Below are 23,631 nucleotides of genomic sequence, written 5' to 3'. Positions count from 1 at the left end.
GCACTATTGAAAGTCTTCCATGGTTATTTAATGTCGATAATTTAATATAGCATAATGTTCTGGGGGAGTGGAAAAAATAATCTCAATTCTGTCTTCAAAAAGCAAAAAAGCCCTCAGAATTGTCGACAACTTGAAGCCTTATGAATCTTGTAAAAACTCTTTCAGAAGACTTAGAATTTTAACAGTTCCTGCACTGTACTTCCTCGAAATTACAACTATGACGAAGAAAAACGAGAAGATATTAAGAGAGAGTCTAATATCATCATAGTTACAATACTAGAAACCAGATAGTTCATCTTCAGTACCCGCAACACAGAACAGCAAGCTTAGAGAAAGGGCCACATTATAGGGGATTAAGAGCTTATAACTCTCTTCCTATTGAAATAAAATGTATTGAGAGCCCAAAAAGGTTTAAGAATGCAATAAAAGCTAAATTGATCGATGCATCTCCGTACAGTGTAGAGGAAAGCTTCAACTGTTGGCGCGTGTAGGTATTTTTTTGCTAGCATATATTTTCAACTCCTTTGTATGTTCTGATTTTCTTATTTTTTTCTCTATTTTATGATTACTTTTTTTGAGTACTGTACTCAATACTTTTTGACATGTCATATACTACCAAGCTTTGCTTGATTATGTAGTGTTACATAACGAAAATTAAACTAAACTAAACTTAACTCTAGGGTCTATTCAAGTCCTTGACTACGTTAAAGCCCTGACTCGGAAAGCCAATTTTCTGACTCCAGAGTTTAAAGCCGGTTAAAGTCTAGAACTTAGCTAAATCCCAAGCTCGAAAACCGGCCTTTAGTCAATTTAATGTTTCGTTTCATCTCTGAGAGCATAAGCTACAATTTTTCACAATATCAGTACTGTAATTGCGTTTTACCATTCTTGAATGATAGATAATTCAGTCATTCAAAAGGGAAATTAATTTATCGATTCATTTTCCCATTAAATCACTTTTAAATATTAATGTTCTTACTGAAAGTAAAAAATTATTTTGGTCTTTAAAATTTGATTGTTTTTTAGGAAGAAGCAATGAGAGCGTTTGTTCAGCCAGAAACACTGGATGGTAACAACCAATATCACTGTGAAAGCTGCCAGAAGAAATGTGACGCTCACAAAGGCCTTAAGTTCTCGAAATTCCCCTACTTACTGACGCTCCATCTCAAGAGATTTGACTTCGATTACACTACTATGCATAGGATAAAGCTCAATGATAAGTAAGTTTTCAAGGTTTCAAATAAAGCTTCAAGTAGATTTGAGGCTAATAAGTGAGATTTTATGATAAGATGAAAGAGCATATATAGTTATAAGTTAAGGTAATTTTGTATAGGTTTGTATTGAAAATAGTCGAAAGCATTAATTTATTGTTTTGGAAAAATGCTTTGATCATCTGGAAATTTCCAAGTGTGAGTTTTTAGTTCTGTTATTCTATTTTAAGTGTGTGATAATTTATTTCTAATAGAGGAAAATTTTGATTGTCGCACGAAGTTGGTAGCCTTGCTCAATCTGTATACACAGGGCAGTGCGATGTAATTATCCTGGAAGTGTCTAACATTCTCATGTGGACACTCGCTTTAATGTTTTATACAACGATTTGCAGTCAATTATTCAAGTAAATAAGCAATCTCGTTTACTTACTAACTGGAGTACTCAAACAGCAAGAGTCCATTTTTAAACAGTAAAAATGACCATGTCGTTGTATAAAACATTAAAATCGTGTGATAATGCATCGCAGTTTGGAATGGATCAAGAAACCATCATCTTAGATTCTGTGTGGATTGGGGTTGTCTCATGAACTTGGCTGCCATGTTTTTTGCCATGGAACATGAATATTATGGTGAAAAGAGTCAAAGCGTGTAAAACTTCAATCGGTGAACATTTTGAGCAATATTCTTTAGTAACTAAGAAATGAGTAATAAAATATGCATTAAAAACTCGGTAACAGGACTAAAAAATCACCCTGTAGAACCTATGTACCAATATTGGACTATTCTATTTTTAATTTTTTTGGTGATGGTGATCCCCACATGAGATTTAGGTTTGTGCGTGGGTAATGAGGCGGATGACTATGAGAGAAGAGTCGACCTGACGTTTTAGGTGGATTTCGAACCACTGGGAAGCGACTTTTCAACTCTTGAATCATATTCAGAGGAGCTGGTTCAAATGGTCACCCTTCCAACGGAAGAAGCAGGCGTATGATTCTTATCTTATCACTTGGTAAACAACTAAAAACATAGAATACATACATAGTACTTTCCGAGTAGGGGGAATCTGTTAGCTGTTTAATTAGATAATTGGAAGCTATTTGGTTGTATTGCTATGTGGTCCCAAAGTTATCGACACCAAGTTATAGCATTTATTTCGGAAGATTCGAAAAAAATCATATAACTATTGTACTCTATTGTATAAAAATCTTGATACTAATTTATTTGTTACACTGGTAATAAATATTGTTTATTGCATGTAAAATTTCCATCCTTGTAGGATTGATTATTCTTAATATTGTTCTTATTTATAAACAGACGGACCTTTGATTTATATACTATGATTGTATGTGCCAGGCACAAAAGCCGGTTAAAATTGTAATCGTGATTAATAATGAGTACCAATTAGAAAGCCTTTTTTCAAAAAAACCTCTGATCGGTTCTTGTGGAATTAATCTCGATTAATATTTAACCGGATTTTGTGCAACCGGGTCTTTGAATGATAGATAATTTTGTTCTGTATGTGTGTGTGTGCTTGCAGAGTGATATTTCCGGACACGTTGGACCTGAACAGCTTCATAGCGGCGGAGAAGGAGAAGGAGAGGGAGAGAGAGAAAGAGGGTGAGGAGGGGCTGGGGGACGAGGAGGTAGGGGGTGCGGGGGGTCGCAACGATGACAGCAGTACGACTGACAGTGGCGAGGCGCTTGATGATGAGATGGGTGGTTCAGCCCAGGGTGCCCTTGCAAACGCCGCCGACAACGTTAGTAAAGTCAACATTAATATATTGGGCGGTGTGAATAAAAACGAGTATGTCGAGTATTTACTTACAAGTAATGTGTAACGAGTATTTAAACTCCAAGTAAATCGATGTGATTAAAGCGTCGAGTTTACTTGTGACTATGTACTCGCCAACCCGAGGGTTTACTAGGAAGTATTCACTTGCGAGACAACTGAACTCACAAGAAAGGCAAGTAAATACTTTTAGCGCCACACAGACTACAACGCATCATTTTCGGTTGTGACTTGTTCTGTTTTCTCCGCTAAACGCGGATTGCATGTGAGTGCAATCTATATCACCAATGACAGTCGGAATGCGAAATTTTGAAGCCCAATCTGCCTTGGCCTGATCCATATCTTCAATAGTGCGTGTAAATTTAATCCAATCTTCAGACTTTGAAACTATTTTATCCAATACACTTGAAAATGTTCTGCTGACGGTATTTCTTCCAACCCCCATGTCGTTGGCAACACCACTTTAGAATCCTGGATCACTAAGGTATCTCAAAAAAATTTCCATCTTTTTCCTTGCAGCTAATCCTCCACCCCTTGCATCAGTCTTTTCATCAAGAAAGTGCGAATTGAGAAAATCTACGTTTTTGCTCTCAAACCGTAATAGTCCCTTAGATAGATCGGGACTTATATCACGCCGGTCTCTATAACGTTTCACACCATGCAGGATCATAAATGCAGCCATCTCTCGTGTACAAGTATGACTGCAAGTCTGGGGTTGGGTTGACTTGCGAATGGACGAGTATTTACTTGCTACAGAAGTATTTACTTGCGTTTATTCACACCAAAATTGGCATTTTCGGGGGTTTACTAGCCTCTCAAGTATTTTGCATTTATACTCACGAGTAAGAGTAAATACTTGTTTTATTCACTTCAACTTTGGCGTTTATTTGTCATTAAAGTATTTACTTGTCCTACTCGTTTTTATTCACACTGCCCAATAACTGAGCATTGGCAAAATTCAAGATTTTGTGCTCACACCAGCTGCACGTAAAACTTGTGCGAATGTATGAGAAGCAAAATATTGAAATAAAATAATTACAAATTATGGATAAATATAAAGATTAGTTGCAATTAGTGAATATTTAGACATTTTTCATTACATTTCTATATCTACCTAGATTGTAATACTTGAATGTCTCATAATACTTATAAGGCTTGAAATTTCATAATAACTGGCTAACTATTCAATGAGTTTTACAAAATAAGAACTAACAAACTATTGAGCGATTTGGAGATGAAATGTAATTTTATAATTATTACGATTGAGATTTCACATTACTTTCCTATATCTATCTAGATCACAATGCTGGCTTTAACACTAATCTATCTATATATATAAAAGCGAAATGGCATTCACTGACTGACTCACTCACTCACTCACTCACTCGCAGAACTAAAAATCTACCGGACCAAAAACGTTAAAATTTGGTAGGTATGTTCAGTTGGCCCTTTAGATGCGCACTAAGAAATCTTTTGGCAATATTTTAACTCTAAGGGTGGTTTTTAAGGGTTGAAAGTTCGTCTTTTAGCATGTATGTTCTTCTTATTCTCTTAATTTATAATTGAAATATGTCCATACCATATGTTAATATAGAACTATAATCTAGAGAGAGTACCTCTTCGAAACAGTTGTTAACTGGTAACTAGATTAATAATTTTGTCAGGTTGGCATTAAGTTGAGTTGACTTTGTTAGGTTGGCACCAAGTTGAAGATTGAAATGCATTTATCGCGGAAAAATTGATTGGGCACTGCTACTTTAATTAGAGCTATCCCTGGGAATATTATATTACTAGCCGTCAGGCTCGCTTCGCTTGCCATATCCGTTTAGCCAGACGTTTAGTCTAGACCCCCGACTGGATCGTCCTAACATATGATAAAAATGCTCATTTTTGGGCGATCCAGTCGTAGGTCCAGGGGGCGGAGCCCCCTGGCTAGACGGATATGGCGAGCGAAGCGAGCCTGACGGCTAGTACTATAATAAAGGAAAGAACTGGCTTATACACGTACGGGATAGGAAAATGATGATTGACGCATTATCACGTTTGAACTACTGGACTGATTAACTTGAAATTTTGCATATAGATTCTCAACTAACCGAGGATGGTTATAGGCCTATTTTCAATTCTTCAAGATCTCATTACGTCAAGTTATCAGTTTGTCAAGTTTTTAATAATTATATCCTTGCGGAGCACGGGTTACCTGCTAGTTCATAATTAATTCTATTCTGACCAACTGTTGAATTAATTTTACAAAATCAGAACTGACAAATTATTAAGCGGTTTGAAGATGAAATGTAATTATAATTTAATTTTCACGATTGTGTAATATCCAGGTGTATCTACAAAGATTGGTGGATTATAAACATATATCAAAGAATAGCTTTTTTTAATAACATTTTACCGTAGAAGAGAGAGTAATCCATGAAAGTGGAAAGGGTACTATCCATTCAATTATTCTGCTTTGAAACTCCCTATCAAGTTCTGTATTTGATTCTCTATTAAAATATTTGGATTATTGCCGATGACATGTGTCGATTTTGACTTTGAGGCTTATGATTTCTTCACCAATAGCAATCATGCTATTCTTTACTTGAACGAAACTACTCACGTACTCATGTACTACATATCTCACATGCATATTACGATATTATTTATATCCTCCATGTAATAATTACCTAGATATCTTTAATATTTTTATTATGAATTTAAACAATTTTGTTTTCATGGGGCTACTTGATATTTGTTATATAATATATTTCTATAATTTCAGGAAGACGATGAGGGAATCGACGTGAGTGGAGGGCAGAACGAGAACAACGAGAAGAACACAAGACACCATGGCGGCGGAGGCGGTGGTGGGAAGGGTGGAGGGGGTGGTCCATACATCTACGAGTTGTTCTCGATAATGATCCACTCGGGCAGTGCGTCGGGCGGCCACTACTACGCCTACATCAAGGACTTCGCCAACGGCCTCTGGTTCTGCTTCAACGACCAAAATGTCACACGGGTCAGATATTATCCATTTATTCATTTATCGTACAAAACACTAAAATCATAATATAATTATGAACATGGAGGAAAAGCTAGGCTGAGCCTGTACCAAATATTCTAATCCAATTTCTGACAACACTTATTACCGTACTCTTGAAAACTGAGTATTTCATAATACATTACATCGATCACCAAAAGTCCGAGTAGGAAAGATATTAACTACTTAGCCTCCTTATTTAAATCTTATTATCTTTATTATCTCAACGTCAATCCCCTCCAATTAGAAAACCAGATGGTACTTGGGCAAGAAACAACAGATAAAAAGCACATATATTTGCTAATCATCTGGAAGAAATCTCTCAGCCAAACAACATTCAATCTGAAATTGATCCTGAAGAAAATATAATAAATGATTTAGATACAGAGATTGATCTAGTTTCTATAAATGAGGTTCAAGAAGAAATAAAATATAATCTGAATACCAAAAAAGCACCTGGATTTGATCTGATTACAGGTGAAATCATGAAGAAACTCCCAAGGAAAGGTATTGTCATGCTAACATATTTATTCAATGCATCACTCTGATTACAGCATTTTCCTACAATTTGGAAGGTGGCAGAAGTCATTATGTTGCAAAAGCTTGGGAAATGTCCACAAGAAGCAAAATCGTACCGCCCAATATCTCTTCTACCTGTAATTTCAAAGCTTTTTGAGAAATTGCTAATGAAGAGATTGACTCCCATCATAAGTAGCAGGAATCTGATACCAGCCCATCAATTTGGTTTCAGGCAGAAGCATTCAACCCTGGACCAAGTACATAGAATCACCAATGTGATAAAGAATTCATTAGAGAAAAAATCTATATGCTCAGCAATCTTCCTTGATGTGGCACAGGCATTTGTCAAAGTGTGGCATGAAGGACTGATCAGTAAACTTCATAAAATTCTTCCCACTCAACTTGTAAAACTTTTAAAATCATACATCACCAACAGATTATTCAGAGTAAAACAAGGTGACGACGTCTCTGAATTGAAGGAAATAAGGGCTGGAGTTCCACAAGGTAGTGTTCTTGGACCAGTTCCTTATGTGCTGTACACAAGCGATGTTCCTGATTGGATGCAGTGACAATTAATTGCTACTTTTGCTGATGATACTGCACTACTGGCAGAAGGGGAAACAGTACAAGAAGCAGACACAAAACTACAGAATGCTAGCAACAAATTCAGTGACTGGACCAAAAAATGGAGAAATCGATTGAATGAGATGAAGTCCATTCATAATCAACTTCACAAACAAAAATTAAAATATCACTGATCCGATTCGAATAAATCTAAATGGGAACGTAGTACCACACAGCAACACAGCAAAATACCTTGGAATGACTCTTGACGCCAAGTTGAAATGGAAAGAGCATATCAAGATGAAAAGGAGCGAGCTGGGACTCAAATACAGTAAAATCTATTGGCTGTTGGGCCGACAATCACATCTCTGATTGGACTACAAAATATTGATATACAAACAAATCCTAAAACTTGTTTGGACATATGGAATTCAGCTATGGGGCTGCTCTAGAACATCTAACATCAATCAGATTCAAACATTTCAAAACAGAGTACTGCGGAACATGGTGAATGCGCCCAGGTACTTCAGGTATCTGCACATCCCCTATGTGACCAGTGAAATAAGACGATTGGCAGCCCATCATGAGTCACGTCTTTATCAACACGACAACACCGAAGTCATCCAACTACTAGACAGCACTGAACCTCCTTGTGAGTTCAAAGAGAACAAAGCCCTTCGAGTTGGTGTAGTGCTAGTGAAGTGAAAAAAGTATAAATTAAATAAATGTGTAGCGAAAGAATTTAAAGTAGAGAAATAATTATAGATTAGAACTGTAGGCTTCACTGGAAAACTTTAGCAATAAAAATTAATTTGTTAGGATAAGAAATAAAAGAACAAAATTAATGGTTAGTCCTAGTGACTAGTTGTAATAGAAATAATAAAAAATCTCAACATGCTATCTCTTGAGTAACTTATTACGTACTTAGCTTACAGTTGTAAAAGTGGAAAAGGCAAATGTATTGAATTATTGACAGTCAGATTGGGTTGAAAATTTTGAATAAAAAATATCTCATTTGTAAAAAAATACCTTAGTACCATTTTGAAAACTTTTTAATAAAAAATCGAAAAACAACCAGTTTTGTTTTAAAACTTGAAAATGGAGTAAGCATCCGAAACTGGTTGTTTTTTAATATGTTATTTTATATTAAAAAGTTTTCAAAAGGGGGTACTACGGTATTATTTTACAAATAACAAAAAAATGTAGTAGCCCTGAATATATATATATGATTTTAGAATAGTTATTTGTGCAACTAGTGTGCAAAGTGCCACTTTGCTGCACCGAAAGAAACGTTTACGCACGAGCCGTATGCGGCGAGTGCGGAATGGTTTCTTGAGTGCAGCAAAGAAACTTTGCGCACGTATTACACATTAAATTTCTCCTACAGTTACCATAGAATGTGAAAAGTCAGTAATAAGCGATGAATATGTCCTATACTAAAACAAATGTTTGTTTATGCAAATCTGTAGTATTTTTAATGCTGATAATAAATATTGCAATCATTCCACAACAGAATTATTTCAAATTCAGTCTAAATGACAACAGAATGAATATTATAAAGTTATATGTGATTCAATTATAATACTTCTTCTACAAGAAGTCTTCAGCAAGTGTGGAAATGGCCATATCACTTGTCTGGATATGTATTTTGAGTCATCAATGAGCCTCACAAACGTTATACTTCACCCGTGACTAACAGTTTAATATCCTCCTATCCGAAAACACAAAAGTTATGCAGCAAAACTTTGCTTATACTTATACGGTGATAATGTTTATTAATTTGTTTTATTGGTTAATTTGCCTATCAATGTAAATAAATAAATAAGTTAATAGGCCAAGGAATGATCAAGGATTAGGCTAGTGATCAGCCCTCAGACAGACTTAAGTCTAACCTGACCATTCTATGGAATTTTAATGTGTATTATTTAGTCCAGTTAGTCCAAATATCCTCAAGTTTGGGCCTGTATGATATATTAAACTCTATATTAGTGTAAAAATATAGTTTCAGCTTGTTTTGTTCTTTTGTAAATACATGAGTAAAAGTGTAAATTTAGCCTTTCTGCTTTTCTGGCTATGCGCTCATTAGCCTACTGCATGAAACGTATAAGTAAGGTTATACTGCATTCTTTAAAACGTGATTAAATTATATTATTTAGATATTACATTTACCCGAAATTCTGAACTTTAATCATTCAAGTTACTTTAAGTCATTCAAGTTGAGTAAATAGGATATTCTATATCCAGTGGTTTTGACTACGGTATTCAATGACATCTATTCTGTATTCTGTTTCCAATTCATCCAACGGCATTCATTGAAGTTGTTCTACAAAAATGTGAGTAGAGATGTTTCGGGGAGTTGAAGAACTGAATAACTTTTTTTGAAGTGTGAATATTTATGTTTCAACTTCAAACCTAATAGATAGATTATTGTTTTGAAAATATAACAATCACAACCTTAGTATCAGTAACAAGAGTAACCTAACCACAAAAGTAAATAAATATATAAAAATTCTTGATTCCTTGATCATATGGTCGATAAATGTTTCCAATGTCTTCCGGTTAAAAATATAGGCATCTCACACATAAATCGTTCATGATAACTTGAATATAAATAAAATACTGATATTGAATACTATAAAAACTTCTTGTTTATTTACTGTTTGTTATTCAATATCTTGCGGTAATAATCAACTGTTTTACAAAACATTCCAGTCAGCAATATATTCAGGTTTACCAACATTTCTTTTACTTTGCCGCACTCTACCGTCATAAAGCGTGTTAACTATTTTGTGTTGTTATGTTGCAAATTTGGAGTGCAACAAAGTCTTTGCCGCACTCAAATCTACATTCCCGCACTGGTATAAGGTATTTTGCGTACTATAATTGATGCGGGAATGAGCACTTTTTCGGGTAACTGTAGGAAAAAAATATTTCTTATATGGTACTATTGTATTATTTTACAAATAAAAAATTTAGTAGGCCTGAATATTTATGTTTTTAGAAAAAATATTTCTTATATTTCATTGATTAGTATGTTAGGTCTTCCGTATTCTTTGTCTTTTTGAAACTATTATTTTATTTTGTTGGTAATACTGAAGAAGAAACATGATAAAATAAAGAAGAAACATAATAAAAAAGAATACTAAAAACAAACGCTCGCTAAGAATAATATATACTGAATACTAATGAGTGGTCCTAAAAAGTGAGGCTAACGAATACTACCTGATGAAGGAGAATTCTCCAGCAAGAATAATTACAAATATAAAAAAATGCGTATTATTCAAAGAAGAATACTGCTAGAGAAAAAAGAGTATTACCAGAGAGAATATTACTACCATTACTAGCAAAAGAAGAATCCTGTAGAAACCTTTAGAAAAAGATAATTCCGAAGAATAGTAAGTTACTTCATATGGGGATAGATTAATAATAATTATATTTTCTACATTAAAGAAGCAAACATAAGAAATACAATTACTTAAGTTAACTAAATTAAAATTAAAAAAAAAAAGATAAATACTAATACGGAATACTCAATAAACTTTGGGCTCTAGATCTAGAATACTCAACTTGTGATTTGCATCACTGTAAAGTTCAAAAAAGTCAAGTCGATTAGATATTTCTGTTATAATGTTAGTTTCCTATTTGTATTAAAAATGCTGTTCTCATTGCTGTAATTCTGTTACCTTTATCGATTGCAGATAACCCAAGAAGATATAACAAAAACGTATGGTGGTGGATTTCAGAGACAGTACTACTCAGCGACGTACAGTTCCAGCACCAATGCTTATATGCTAATGTACAGACAAATCGATAAGGATCGCAATTGTGATGCCATCGCTGTAGATAACTTCCCTCCACACATCAAGGTATCAAAAATTAATTAGTTGTCAATTATTGCAAATAATTGCTAATCAATTATCATCATCAATAAAACAATATTGAAATTATGATTGGTTATTTTTCATAAATTAATAAATATATGGGTTTATCTAGTTTGACAATCGATCCTCAACTTTCTACCAACCTAAACAAGACAGTAAACTATTTTTAATTATCTTCTAAAAATATTTTTGCCGCTTTAATTCAAATAAAATGAAGATATTTAATATTTTAACAGTGCATAACATGTTTCGACTCATGAAAGTCATTTTCAATAATGTCATAGCTCCAATGTCTTTTATTTGAAAGTGGCTCATGAATCGAAATATTTTATGCACCAATAAAGTATTAAATGGCACTATTATTAAATATCTATTTATTTCAACTTATGAATTTGAATTGAAGTGGCAAAAAATACTCAGTGTAGGTATTGCCTCTTCAATAGAACTATTCGTCACCTCGTTACTAATGGCAACAATAAGGCTAGGCACACACCAGTTAGTTTAGACAAGACAAGACACGTTTAGTCACAATACTTCACATAGTTGCTTATGAAGACATGTCTAATTGTAATGACTAATCGATAAGTGTTGCTTCATAAGCAACTATGTGAAGTTGACAGAATCCAAAGTCAGGGCAGTGGACTGTGAATGATAGTTGGTATTAATACCTACAAAAAATCTCTGAAATCTGTGCATTAAAAAACTGATAGCTTGAAGTGTGGTGAGTACGCCAATAAAAGACAAAATGAGTCAACAAGTTGAGATTTAATATTAATAAAATAATAGGCAGATGGCCACATACAAAAACAAGTGTAAGTAGATTAAATCGAATAAAATCTTTAGATGAATTTTATTACAACATGTAATAAAACCGTTAGAAAATAAGCGATAACAAAATTTAAATGAATTTAGGTCAATGACACTAAGGACCATTGACGACTGACAACAATTGATAAGGTACTGTCAATAATACCTGAATTGAGAATAGAAAATTTTAAATGATACAATAATAAAGTTACTGCTGAAAAATTCAATCTTAATGATTTTAAAAAGAATAATAACAAATAACAATGAGATGTAGATAATGCTCTATATATTGAAATGAAGTTCCAAGGTCAATGTCATACACATCGAAATAGGCGTCAGTGTCCTTAAAATAACGCTTGTGAGCTAAGGGTAGCTGTCAAATACAATGAAATAATTGTTAATATTGAGTATATTAATATAGGCGACATAGGCCTTCAATGAATTGAATGTCAAGTTAAACATTAATTGAACAACTCAGATATGAGATTACGCTTGCAAGCCAAGGGTAGCTATCAAATACAATGTAATAATTGTCAATGTTGAATACAGGCGACATAGGCCTTCAATGAATTGAATGTCAAGTTAGACATCAATTGAACAACTCAAATATGAGATTACGCTTGCAAGCCAAGGGTAGCTATCAAATACAATGTAATAATTGTCAATGTTGAATACAGGCGACATAGGCCTTCAATGAATTGAATGTCAAGTTAGACATCAATTGAACAACTCAAATATGAGATTACGCTTGCAAGCCAAGGGTAGCTATCAAATATAATGAATACATATTATAACTTTGAAATAATGTAGGACAGTGCTCTGAATGAGACATACACTGTAACATATTGAATTCATGTACATAGGCTCGATTGCCGAAAGTATGGACAATTAAATGTTTTTAATTGCCGTAAAAGTTGAATGATAGCTACAAAAATCATATGAATGCACATTAAAATGTTTGAATTAGAAATAGAGAACAACGTGGTCCAGTATCGACACGCTGTTAGTATTTTCATGAACAGTTATGCAATACATGAGTAAATGAAAGTTGAATAGAACGATTTACGTAACCTGAATAAAATTTTGAGGAAGAGATGCAGCCAGGCAGACAGGCAAGGAATCCACGGTACCCCAAGGAACAGGACATCAGCAAGCGACGATATGATGGCCGTGATGACAAGAATGGAAGCGTCCAACACAGTAGGCAATTCCAACAATGGAAATGTGAGCAGGAACATGTAGAATTCCAAACAAATAATCCGAATTTCAAGTTGTGGAATTTTCAGAACGATTTCCAAACGGTAGAGATGATGAAATTGAAAGTTTGAATTTCAAATGTCTAAAACATGTTGATAGAAGAATGTCGATAGACGCTAACAATACTATGGAACTTTGACAAAGTTTATCAACGTAAATACACGAAGAAATTGATGAATAATTGAATCACAATTGATGAATAGATTTAACGAATTAATTTGAAGGAATAATTCACATTTAAAAACGTTCAGTAAACCAGATGAATTTGGATGAAGAGAAAGTACACCGAAGCGGTGTGCACTCACCAACGAGAAACCATAGAAAGACAAGAAACCAGACCGACGCTCTACTAACAAAGAAGAATCCGGAAATGCCAGACACGTAAGTAAAACGTTTGCAAACGTTTGATGAAAAAGTAGCAATTATCAAGAAAGTAAGATGCCTAAAAGACGAAATAAATTCCAAAAAATGAATAATATAAATATTAAAATTGAAACGACGAATAATACGACGAATAATATTAGAAAACAAACTTGATTATGACAGTGACGTGGAACCGTGACTGTGACGTCACCGGACAGTGCAGACGGACAAAATGACGAAATGACGTCTACGTAGTAACGGAACGAGTATCGAAGTGGAACCGTTCCAATAAATGCTTTGTCAGATTTTACAGAAGTATTGTGACTAATCGTGACTAGTATTGTCTTGAGTAACTGGTGTGTGCCCACCCTTAGAGTTGTTATGTCCTGTGTTAGTCCATGTCAATGGTAGGAGCTATAAGGTGTCACACCCATACCGACACACTAGATGGGCATAGAGATGTGCTGTGTAAAAGTGGGTTTTTGTTTGTGCATAAATGTCGTCGACGACCAACACACGACCACAATGGAAAAATGGCCGATTGCTTCTGTGTAGAATCACTTACGTGTTTCGGAATTTTTTTTTCGAGCACAACATGTCATGGTCGTCAACGACATTTACGGACAAACGTAAACCCACATTTATAAGTAGGTAGTGCATAAGTGCATTCAGTCACTACCACCTAGATTTACATGGTGATGTAAATTTAAGTGGTAGTGGTTCAGTGTGTGAATATCTTATAGTAGCTGTTTCCGCTTCACAGACATTTTAAATTTCACGATATAAGCCCCTTGTATAATTTGACAAAAAAGTTGAATTGAGTAGAATGAAGAAATGTTTGCTTCATTCAATTGACGAATAAAAGTCTAAGCTCTTTTTGTTTGATGTTCTAGCAATTATACAGAGAAATGAAAGTTGAATAGAACGATTTACGTAACCTGAATAAAATTTTGAGGAAGAGATGCAGCCAGGCAGACAGGCAAGGAATCCACGGTACCCCAAGGAACAGGACATCAGCAAGCGACGATATGATGGCCGTGATGACAAGAATGGAAGCGTCCAACACAGTAGGCAATTCCAACAATGGAAATGTGAGCAGGAACATGTAGAATTCCAAACAAATAATCCGAATTTCAAGTTGTGGAATTTTCAGAACGATTTCCAAACGGTAGAGATGATGAAATTGAAAGTTTGAATTTCAAATGTCTAAAACATGTTGATAGAAGAATGTCGATAGACGCTAACAATACTATGGAACTTTGACAAAGTTTATCAACGTAAATACACGAAGAAATTGATGAATAATTGAATCACAATTGATGAATAGATTTAACGAATTAATTTGAAGGAATAATTCACATTTAAAAACGTTCAGTAAACCAGATGAATTTGGATGAAGAGAAAGTACACCGAAGCGGTGTGCACTCACCAACGAGAAACCATAGAAAGACAAGAAACCAGACCGACGCTCTACTAACAAAGAAGAATCCGGAAATGCCAGACACGTAAGTAAAACGTTTGCAAACGTTTGATGAAAAAGTAGCAATTATCAAGAAAGTAAGATGCCTAAAAGACGAAATAAATTCCAAAAAAATGAATAATATAAATATTAAAATTGAAACGACGAATAATACGACGAATAATATTAGAAAACAAACTTGATTATGACAGTGACGTGGAACCGTGACTGTGACGTCACCGGACAGTGCAGACGGACAAAATGACGAAATGACGTCTACGTAGTAACGGAACGAGTATCGAAGTGGAGCCGTTCCAATAAATGCTTTGTCAGATTTTACAGAAGTATTGTGACTAATCGTGACTAGTATTGTCTTGAGTAACTGGTGTGTGCCCACCCTTAGAGTTGTTATGTCCTGTGTTAGTCCATGTCAATGGTAGGAGCTATAAGGTGTCACACCCATACCGACACACTAGATGGGCATAGAGATGTGCTGTGTAAAAGTGGGTTTTTGTTTGTGCATAAATGTCGTCGACGACCAACACACGACCACAATGGAAAAATGGCCGATTGCTTCTGTGTAGAATCACTTACGTGTTTCGGAATTTTTTTTTCGAGCACAACATGTCATGGTCGTCAACGACATTTACGGACAAACGTAAACCCACATTTATAAGTAGGTAGTGCATAAGTGCATTCAGTCACTACCACCTAGATTTACATGGTGATGTAAATTTAAGTGGTAGTGGTTCAGTGTGTGAATATCTTATAGTAGCTGTTTCCGCTTCACAGACATTTTAAATTTCACGATATAAGCCCCTTGTATAATTTGACAAAAAAGTTGAATTGAGTAGAATGAAGAAATGTTTGCTTCATTCAATTGACGAATAAAAGTCTAAGCTCTTTTTGTTTGATGTTCTAGCAATTATACAGAGAAATGCAAGAGAAAGAGGAGAATGACAGGAAATTGAAAGAAAAAGAATCGGAGGTGTGTAGACTGAAGATTCACTGTCTGCATCCTGAGAGCAAAAAAGACGCCAGGATCCATGTACGTCACGACAGGCCTCTCGAAGAAGTTACAGAATTAGCTTGGAAGGTAATGCAAATATTGAGTTTCGTGATCTCTGTAAATTTGAATTATTAGGCCTACTTAGTCTACCAAATAGTATTATAAGAGATTGTTTATTTTTTTTGAAGAGATGGATTCAAGGATCCAAAGTTTCAAAGAACCCCACACGTCAACCGAAGCTTATTGTGTTCCCAAGTAGTAAGTTAGTTAGGCAAACCAATACCTATGTCCTTTACAAAAACCAGGAGTTTTCCCCTATACTAACATTCCATTCATCACCTGGTTGCAATCCTTGTCGTAATCCAGTGTGATATGCTTGGTAGTCTCTTCAGACTGATTAGTCCTCGTGTCCTACGTGAGTTCCACTCCTGGCCTTCTTTGTAGGTCCTTCCGCTGAGGAAGGGGCGGCCTAGTTGCCTCTAGGGCACCCGGCCACCCTTAACTCAGCCTCTTGACCCACATTTGTGCCTAAAGTTTCACTCATCTCTGGTCTCTTGGGTTTTTTCTTTTTGGGTCAAAGACCTCACTTCTCCAAAAAAGTTTTGCCTAAATAGCCGCCCTTCTTTGAGCAGTGGTGAGGTTTGGTTTCTCCACCCACAACTTGTGACCTACGTGAGTTCCACTCCTGGCCTTTTCGTAGGTCCTTCCGCTGAGAGAGGGGACGCCAAACTGCCTCTAGGGCGCCCGGCGCCGGCCACCCTCGACTCAGCCTCTTGACCCACATTTGTGCCTGGAGTTTCACCCATCTCTGGTCTCTTGGGTTTTTCTTTTTGCCCCTCCGAAACTCTGCAGGGTCAAAAGCCTCACCTCTCACAAGAAGTTTTGCCTGAATGGCCGCCCTTCTTTGAGTAGTGGTGAGTTTTGGCCTCTCCACCCACAAACTCGTAATCTACGTGAGTTCCACTCCTGGCCTTTTTGTAGGTCCTTCCGCTGAGAGAGGGGACGCCAAACTGCCTCTAGGGCGCCCGGCGCTATAATCATTGAGTCTGATTTAATCTAGTTGCACTGTATCTCATTATTGAATCGCAACATACCTAATCATCATGTTGTACTACTCGACTTTTTTCGAAATTTCCTTCAAGTTTATGTCAGTTTAATAAAATTGTTGGATTGCAATGAACTATAGCTGACCCTAGGAATTGAAAGTATTGAACAAAACTACTCGTACATAAAAGCATAGAATAAGCATATATTAAGTGTATGCTTTCTCTATGACATAACTTTTATATAAAAACAACGTCAACAAATGAAGTGTCAATTTAAATGATCTTTATTCTTCTTCTTAAAAAGTACAAACAATATACAATATACATATAAAGAACTTGAAGAAGGTTCCTCACATGGGCAAAGCCTGTGTGCGAGGAACGAGTTTTCTACAATTCCATATACTTGAATGTACAGTGATAGATATGACAATGAAAGTCAAATATATCATGAATAAGTAATATATGAATTAAGTAAATATATCAAATACTGTAAGTAATTTTTCGAATTGTCTTTGGAATTAAAAGTTAGTTGAATATATTAATGAATAATAATGATCCATTGTCAAAAATACTCGCTGAGTTCACATTAGCTTTGAAAGTGTGTTAATCGGAAGCTAGCTGATGGTGTTGTTTGCTGTGGTTGCAGCAAATGGGCTTAGAGAATGTGGTGCCGCTGGAGCAGTGTCGACTGGTGACGTATGACCCGATTCAGGAGGTGATCGAGGAGAGCTACGAGGGCCACGAGTCTGACACCATCAGCAGCATCCTCGCCCAGCGCAAGCACATCAACCGACCCGACTTCCTGCTCGAAGTCCGGCGAGAGAATGCCAACTTCCAACACTACCAGCTCGGAGGTTTGTCTCTGAAATGTTATTGAATGAATTTCTATCAGATTATGAACAAATGGTTTTGAAAAGAATAGAAAACTTAGGATTTTGGAAATAAACGGGATTCTACGTAGATCATTGTGACAAATCTGTATGTTGTACTGATTTTTCTATTGGAAAAAAGTTGGTTTTTTATTCGAATGTGTAGTTTATATTATAAAATTATGTTGAAATTAAGTTTTTGGTGTGAAAAACGATGAATTTTTAATTGAAAATGTCGTCAATGTATTGTTGGCATAGGCTACTTCAACTCATTCACAGCTTTAACAATAGAGTACATGTTACAATGAGTTCAAGTTACCGATACCTAATCCATCAATAATAATAATAATAATATTGATATGAATAGCAAAGTTCACAAATTTAATATTCTTTGGCAAGTGAATAATAATTTTCAGTGCACAACAAAACTGTCCAAAAAACATCAGTGTAATCAGCCAGAGTTTTTGTTCTCATATTTCTAATTCTATCAATTTGATTGATTAGTGGATTGGTCCAACAAAATTAAGTTGGAGCTATTGGTGTGATGGAAAGATGAAGTTGATTATATTGATAATTTATTAAGTTATGGATACAATAAACTTCAGGTCGTGTGTCTCCTTCGTAATTTTAGTGATCAATTGTATGTAGAAGGATTTTGAAAATACTAAACATCGAAAAACAGTGTGCTATCAACCTACTCATTCATGGGTTCAAGTCACACCAACCTTATGAATCCTAGATCATCTCATTACCCACGCATAAGTCATAAAAAGTGTATCCAGTAATTGTTTAATAACTATGAAATCATATGTATAGTGACTATGAAATCATTATACCATTCGTTGATACACTCTTCATCTCGCCGCGAGATTCTCGCGTACGGACTAAGCATTTTCGGATGCACAAGCAAAAGCAATCTTGATAGTATCATCATACAGCAAAAAAATGCTCTGAGAATAATAATGAATCTGAGAAGAATGAATACAATCAAATTGGTTTTCTCTCAGCTTGGTATCCTTACAATCTATGGGTAATATATAAGTTGGGAACCACCCTGAACAAGAAGTAAGAAAAGAGACTCATGGCTATGGTATCAGGTTTGGGTGGATTACTGAGAGACACAGGTTGGAGTTTTATAAGAAAAAACACATTATATGGGAAGAAGTACTTTGCGATGCTACCCATAGAAATTCAATCTAGGAAGATAAGGAAAGATATGACAAAATTTTGCAGGCAGTCCAATCTAATGAATATCATCTTAGTAACAATGTAGACAAGCAATTTGCTGTAAATCAGAAATTAATTAACGAATTCAATAATGAGATGAAAGTAATCAGAGTGAATAATCTAAAAATCAGCAATTACTTTAATTCTTTGTTCAATGAATCCAACCGAATGGAAATGAATCAGCAATCCTCTTTGTTATTCGACTCGCTCCTGCTCCTGAGTAATAAAATATCTGACATTGTAACTAGTCTCGAATTTTGTAAATTGAAAATACTCCATTCTTCTATTATTTCTCATGATGATATTTTTCTCCTACAAAAAAAAACTCAAATGTCAGCTTTATTTCAAATAAAATTAGTGTGTTATGGAAACCAAGCAAATTACATTGTGGAATATTTAAAGACCATTTTTCATATTTTGTGGACGTACCGCTATTGTCAACTGTTTATGAAACGTTTTTTCTATTGTCTTCATTTTGTATTAGTATATATGGATGATATAATAGTATTCTCTGACAATTTGGAAGAACATTTGAAACATTTAAAATCTGTTTTCAAGAAACTACAAAATCACAATCTCAAAATACAGCTTGACAAAACCGAATTTTTCAAAAGAGAATTGTTATATCTTGGCCACATTGTTTCAGAACGCGGTATTCAACCCAACCCAGCCAAATTGCAGGCCATAAAGGATTTTAAAATACCGAAAACCGAAAAACAAATCAAACAATTCTTAGGGTTAACATGCTACTATGGGAAAATGATACAGAACTATGCAAAAATCGCTAAACCTCTGACTCAGGCATTGAAAAAGGATGTAAAGATCTATATTAATAATACAGAATATGTAAATGCATTTGAAAAATTGAACATTCACCATTATCAATGTCAACTATACCTTCTTCAATACAATAGTTATAATTATTTACAAATTTAAGTAATCCCTGTCCTACAGTGGGAATAGACCTAACTGGGATAGTTATTACATTAAATCCAGGTTTCAATTCAATTTGTTTTTTACTAGAATTAATTACAGATAATAACGGTTTTGATACGTTGCCATAATGGAACGTATTAGTCTCATAATTTACATGGGCCTTGAGTTGTTGCATTGTTTCATTGCCTAAAAGAATATCGTACCTGTCGGAAAAATCATATATATACATCTTAATTCTAGAAAGATTCGGAAATAATGTGGATGGACCAAAAAATATATACTCATGTCCACCAATTGTACCAGCCGGGGTTTTTACAACAAATTTTTCCTTATATCTAGTTACAGTTGGCGGTACAATTGCAGGATGTACATAATTCATCATCGATCCAGTGTCAACAAGCCATTTTCTGTTTACATCATCGACAAAATAGGGTAGCGCTTTATCAATAATATTCAATTCAAGCTGTTTGGGGGGGTTTCCGCCGGATTGGGGCTACACCCTAAAAAATGATCTGCCATTTCATTCACAGCTGATGTTAGATTGTTGAGTTGCGATTGCAACAATTGAATACGAGTTGATGCATTTACTTGATTGATATCATCATTTGATTCATCGAGATAGTGAAGATCCTGGAAAAGATTGTTTCTTGCCGAATTGTTAGCATTTCTATTAGTAGAAGCAGTACGCATGGAGACAGTATTCTGCGAGTCCCAGTTGTGAGACTGTTGAATGTTTCATGCTCCATTTGAAAAGTTACGAGAATTGTTATTGTAAGATTTCGGTTGGAAATTAGAATGTTGAGGCTGTTGAAAATGGATTTGATGAGGTTGTTGGAACCGATTCTGAGTAGTGAAGGGTTGCTGGAACCGATTCTGATTGAATTGTTGCTGGCGAAAATTCCTAGGAGAGAATTGTCGGAATTGATTGAACACTGGTTGCGGTTGAAAGAAATTCCGCGGTTGGAACTGAGAATTGATTTGCTTTTCACTCAGTGCACTTTTGTCACTTACGGGCTCTGCACATTTTAATTGCTTCAAAACAATGCTACAATCACTGCGCAGGGTATCGCGGGCGTCGTCCAAGTTCTTGAGTTTGTATACCTGAAGATGAGCTCCGAGTGTTGGATGAACACCGTGAATGAGCGTGCGGACAAGAGTTGTATCGAGTTATTCGAGAAGATTTTTCAGGAGATCCCCGGTTACACCATCAAGCTTATAGCGGGTCACCACTCTGGTGCGTTTTTCACTGAGTCTTTGTAGGAAGTCGAGGGGGTGTTCATATTGGAATGATTTCATTACAGCAATTTCGGCTATTAGGTCAGGGACCGTGCGTTTATCAGAGAAGCTTTTCGTTAAAAGTTCAATAAGTTCAGCTAAGTTGGAACAATCACAATTTTGTACAACATCATCTGCAGGACCTTCCAAACTGTGGAGGGCGGCAGTAGATAACAGCCAATGATTTTCTTTGCGTTGTGATTGTTCAATTTTATCATTACAATAGAGATTGAAAATGTCTTGGAGAGATTTGATAAATTTTGGAATTTTATTGGAAGTTCCATCGAATTTTGGAATATAGTCCAGCAAATATTTCGGGATAGATTTGGTTGAAATGATCACAGGGTCTAATTTTGACGGTCGAATGAGTGAAGAAAATGTTCACATCTGTACTTACAATAATTGATGGTAGTTTTACTTCCGGCTCAAATTTGTGGAAGGAGTATTCGTTGTCTGCCAGGTTGAACTTCGAAGGTCTCAGGTGTGGTACACAGAGAACTTGTTTTGAAGGGTTCACCTCACTCACTGGTTTTCCGGATTTTTTACGAAGTCGAAATTAAAGATCGCGAATCGAAAAAAAACTTGTTGTTAAATGAACAACCTCGAAAAACGTAAGGAAGGTAGTTTGGGCGCCAGTTATAGCTCTGGGGTAACCAAACACCTTTTTAAAAAGAAAACTTTATTTTCAAACACATAATTATAAAATATATATCGAAAAAGAGAGAAGTGCTCTCGGTGAAGTTTGGCAGTCAACTGACCAAAAGTACTATGATCGAGCATTACAATGGAATACAGCGTCAGCAATAATATTAGGTGCTACCAGATGGAACTCTAAACTTCAAACAGCTGGAGTCAGAAAATTGGTTTTCCAAAACGGGTCGTAGTCGCAGTCATTGTCATAGTCACGTTAGAATTAAATTCCGAAAAACTAGAAAATTGAACACAAAATAAAATAAAAAGAAAATAGTGTAAAGTTTCATCTATTTTGAATTATTTAGGAATGTCTAATTTCGTCAAGGAAAAACGTTTCCAATTATAGAAATGAGAAAATAAAAACTATGACTACTGTTATAAAAGCTGCGACTACGCCCCGTTTTGGAAAGCCAATTTTCTGACTTCAGCTGTTTAAAGTCTAGAGTTAAATATCTATAGTAGTAGTATACAACCCCATTGTTATAGCATATAGCTGACTATGCATTGTCTTCTTTATGTCTCAATTAATTATTTTCAGTTAGTTCTACTCAATCACTTGACGAGAGCACTCAGCTCCCGAAATTCTTTAATTCGGTATTCTTTGTAGTTGTAGTGTTAATAAAATTTCAATTTATAAAAACTCAGTCGTGTCGTCCAATCACTTAACTGGCGCCCGAACTTACGTCGCGGACAGTTTTATTGTTGTATCCATCCACATTTATTAAACTCGGATACAAGACTTTTTATCTTGTGCAACGAAAAAAACTTTGAGTTTCACCTCTTCATCCGTGAACCTACCCATATATCTTTCTCCAATGAGAAACTCATAGTGAAAGTGACTCGACTTGATCTACACCCCACTCAACTACAAAATTATTGAAATGAAATGAAAATACTCTTTATTAGGCAGAGTTAGGACTAGAAAGTCCTTTCTACCACTCAACCTTCATTATTATTATTATTCTACAACGAGAAAACAAAGTCAAGTGTTATCAGAGTAAACTCAAACTTTCGTCAACAAGAACAACCAGTGTTAATAAGTGCAAATCAATTCAAACTACAAAAACGAAATCAACTTCAAGTACTTCTGAATGGAAAACCACCATCAAGCTGTTATCACCATCACGCTGTAACCGTATGGAGCCTTGCAGTTAGTTCAACCCCACGCTGGCCACCGCAGGAGACGAGATAACTCTACAGAGGGATCGAGATCTCGCCACCTACAGGAGGATTCCTGCTGTCCTTATATCATCTGAAGGAGAAGACGACACCGACGCCGCTGACGACAACTGGAACATCATCCACAAACCTCAATCGATTGTTAGTAATTTCGTTATATCTCTTCCTCAACCACACCCTACAATGCCTAATATCTGGAAACAAATTCCTCATGACATTCTCAAATTCATACCCCATTATGATGGCTCTTGCTATAAGCTACCACATTTTATTAGTACTTTTAATGAATTATTAGTGTCCTATTGCAGTGAAAACATTGTCGAAAAATCAAAAAAATCACTGGCTCCTTTTCAGGGCAACCGTAAGCCGTCTTTCAGGACCCGCAGAATCAGTTGTTTTTAATAACAATTGTACAACTGTAACAGAGCTGATAGCCACCCTAAAAACAAACTTCGCTGACAACAGGTCCATTCCAGACCTAATTGCGGAAATTACTTTCATGAAATCCTATTCCAATGA

At 35.5% G+C, this 23,631-nt stretch overlaps 2 protein-coding genes across 11 annotated transcripts in view; one reads left to right on the top strand and one right to left on the bottom strand.

Annotated features, from left to right (window-relative positions):
* Positions 1-23,631, bottom strand: part of LOC111056210 (cytoskeleton-associated protein 2-like) — a 479,893-nt gene that overhangs the window by 117,021 nt on the left and 339,241 nt on the right. The gene's annotated exons all lie outside the window — the stretch shown is intronic.
* LOC111057870 (ubiquitin carboxyl-terminal hydrolase 47) overlaps positions 1-23,631 on the top strand; it is a 210,377-nt gene that overhangs the window by 57,377 nt on the left and 129,369 nt on the right. For all 10 annotated transcript variants that reach the window (XM_039430517.1, XM_039430513.1, XM_039430515.1 and 7 more), the window contains 6 exons: positions 1,027-1,220; positions 2,749-2,968; positions 5,771-6,007; positions 10,810-10,977; positions 15,801-15,974; positions 17,580-17,787. In XM_039430517.1, coding sequence (XP_039286451.1) covers positions 1,027-1,220; positions 2,749-2,968; positions 5,771-6,007; positions 10,810-10,977; positions 15,801-15,974; positions 17,580-17,787 — 1,201 coding nt within the window. The remainder of the gene's footprint in view (positions 1-1,026; positions 1,221-2,748; positions 2,969-5,770; positions 6,008-10,809; positions 10,978-15,800; positions 15,975-17,579; positions 17,788-23,631) is intronic.

This window comes from Nilaparvata lugens, chromosome 6, assembly GCF_014356525.2.
Source record: "Nilaparvata lugens isolate BPH chromosome 6, ASM1435652v1, whole genome shotgun sequence".
Lineage (NCBI taxonomy): Eukaryota > Metazoa > Arthropoda > Insecta > Hemiptera > Delphacidae > Nilaparvata > Nilaparvata lugens.
The sequence above is the reverse complement of the archived record's forward strand: the minus strand, read 5'-3'. Positions and strand labels throughout refer to the sequence as shown.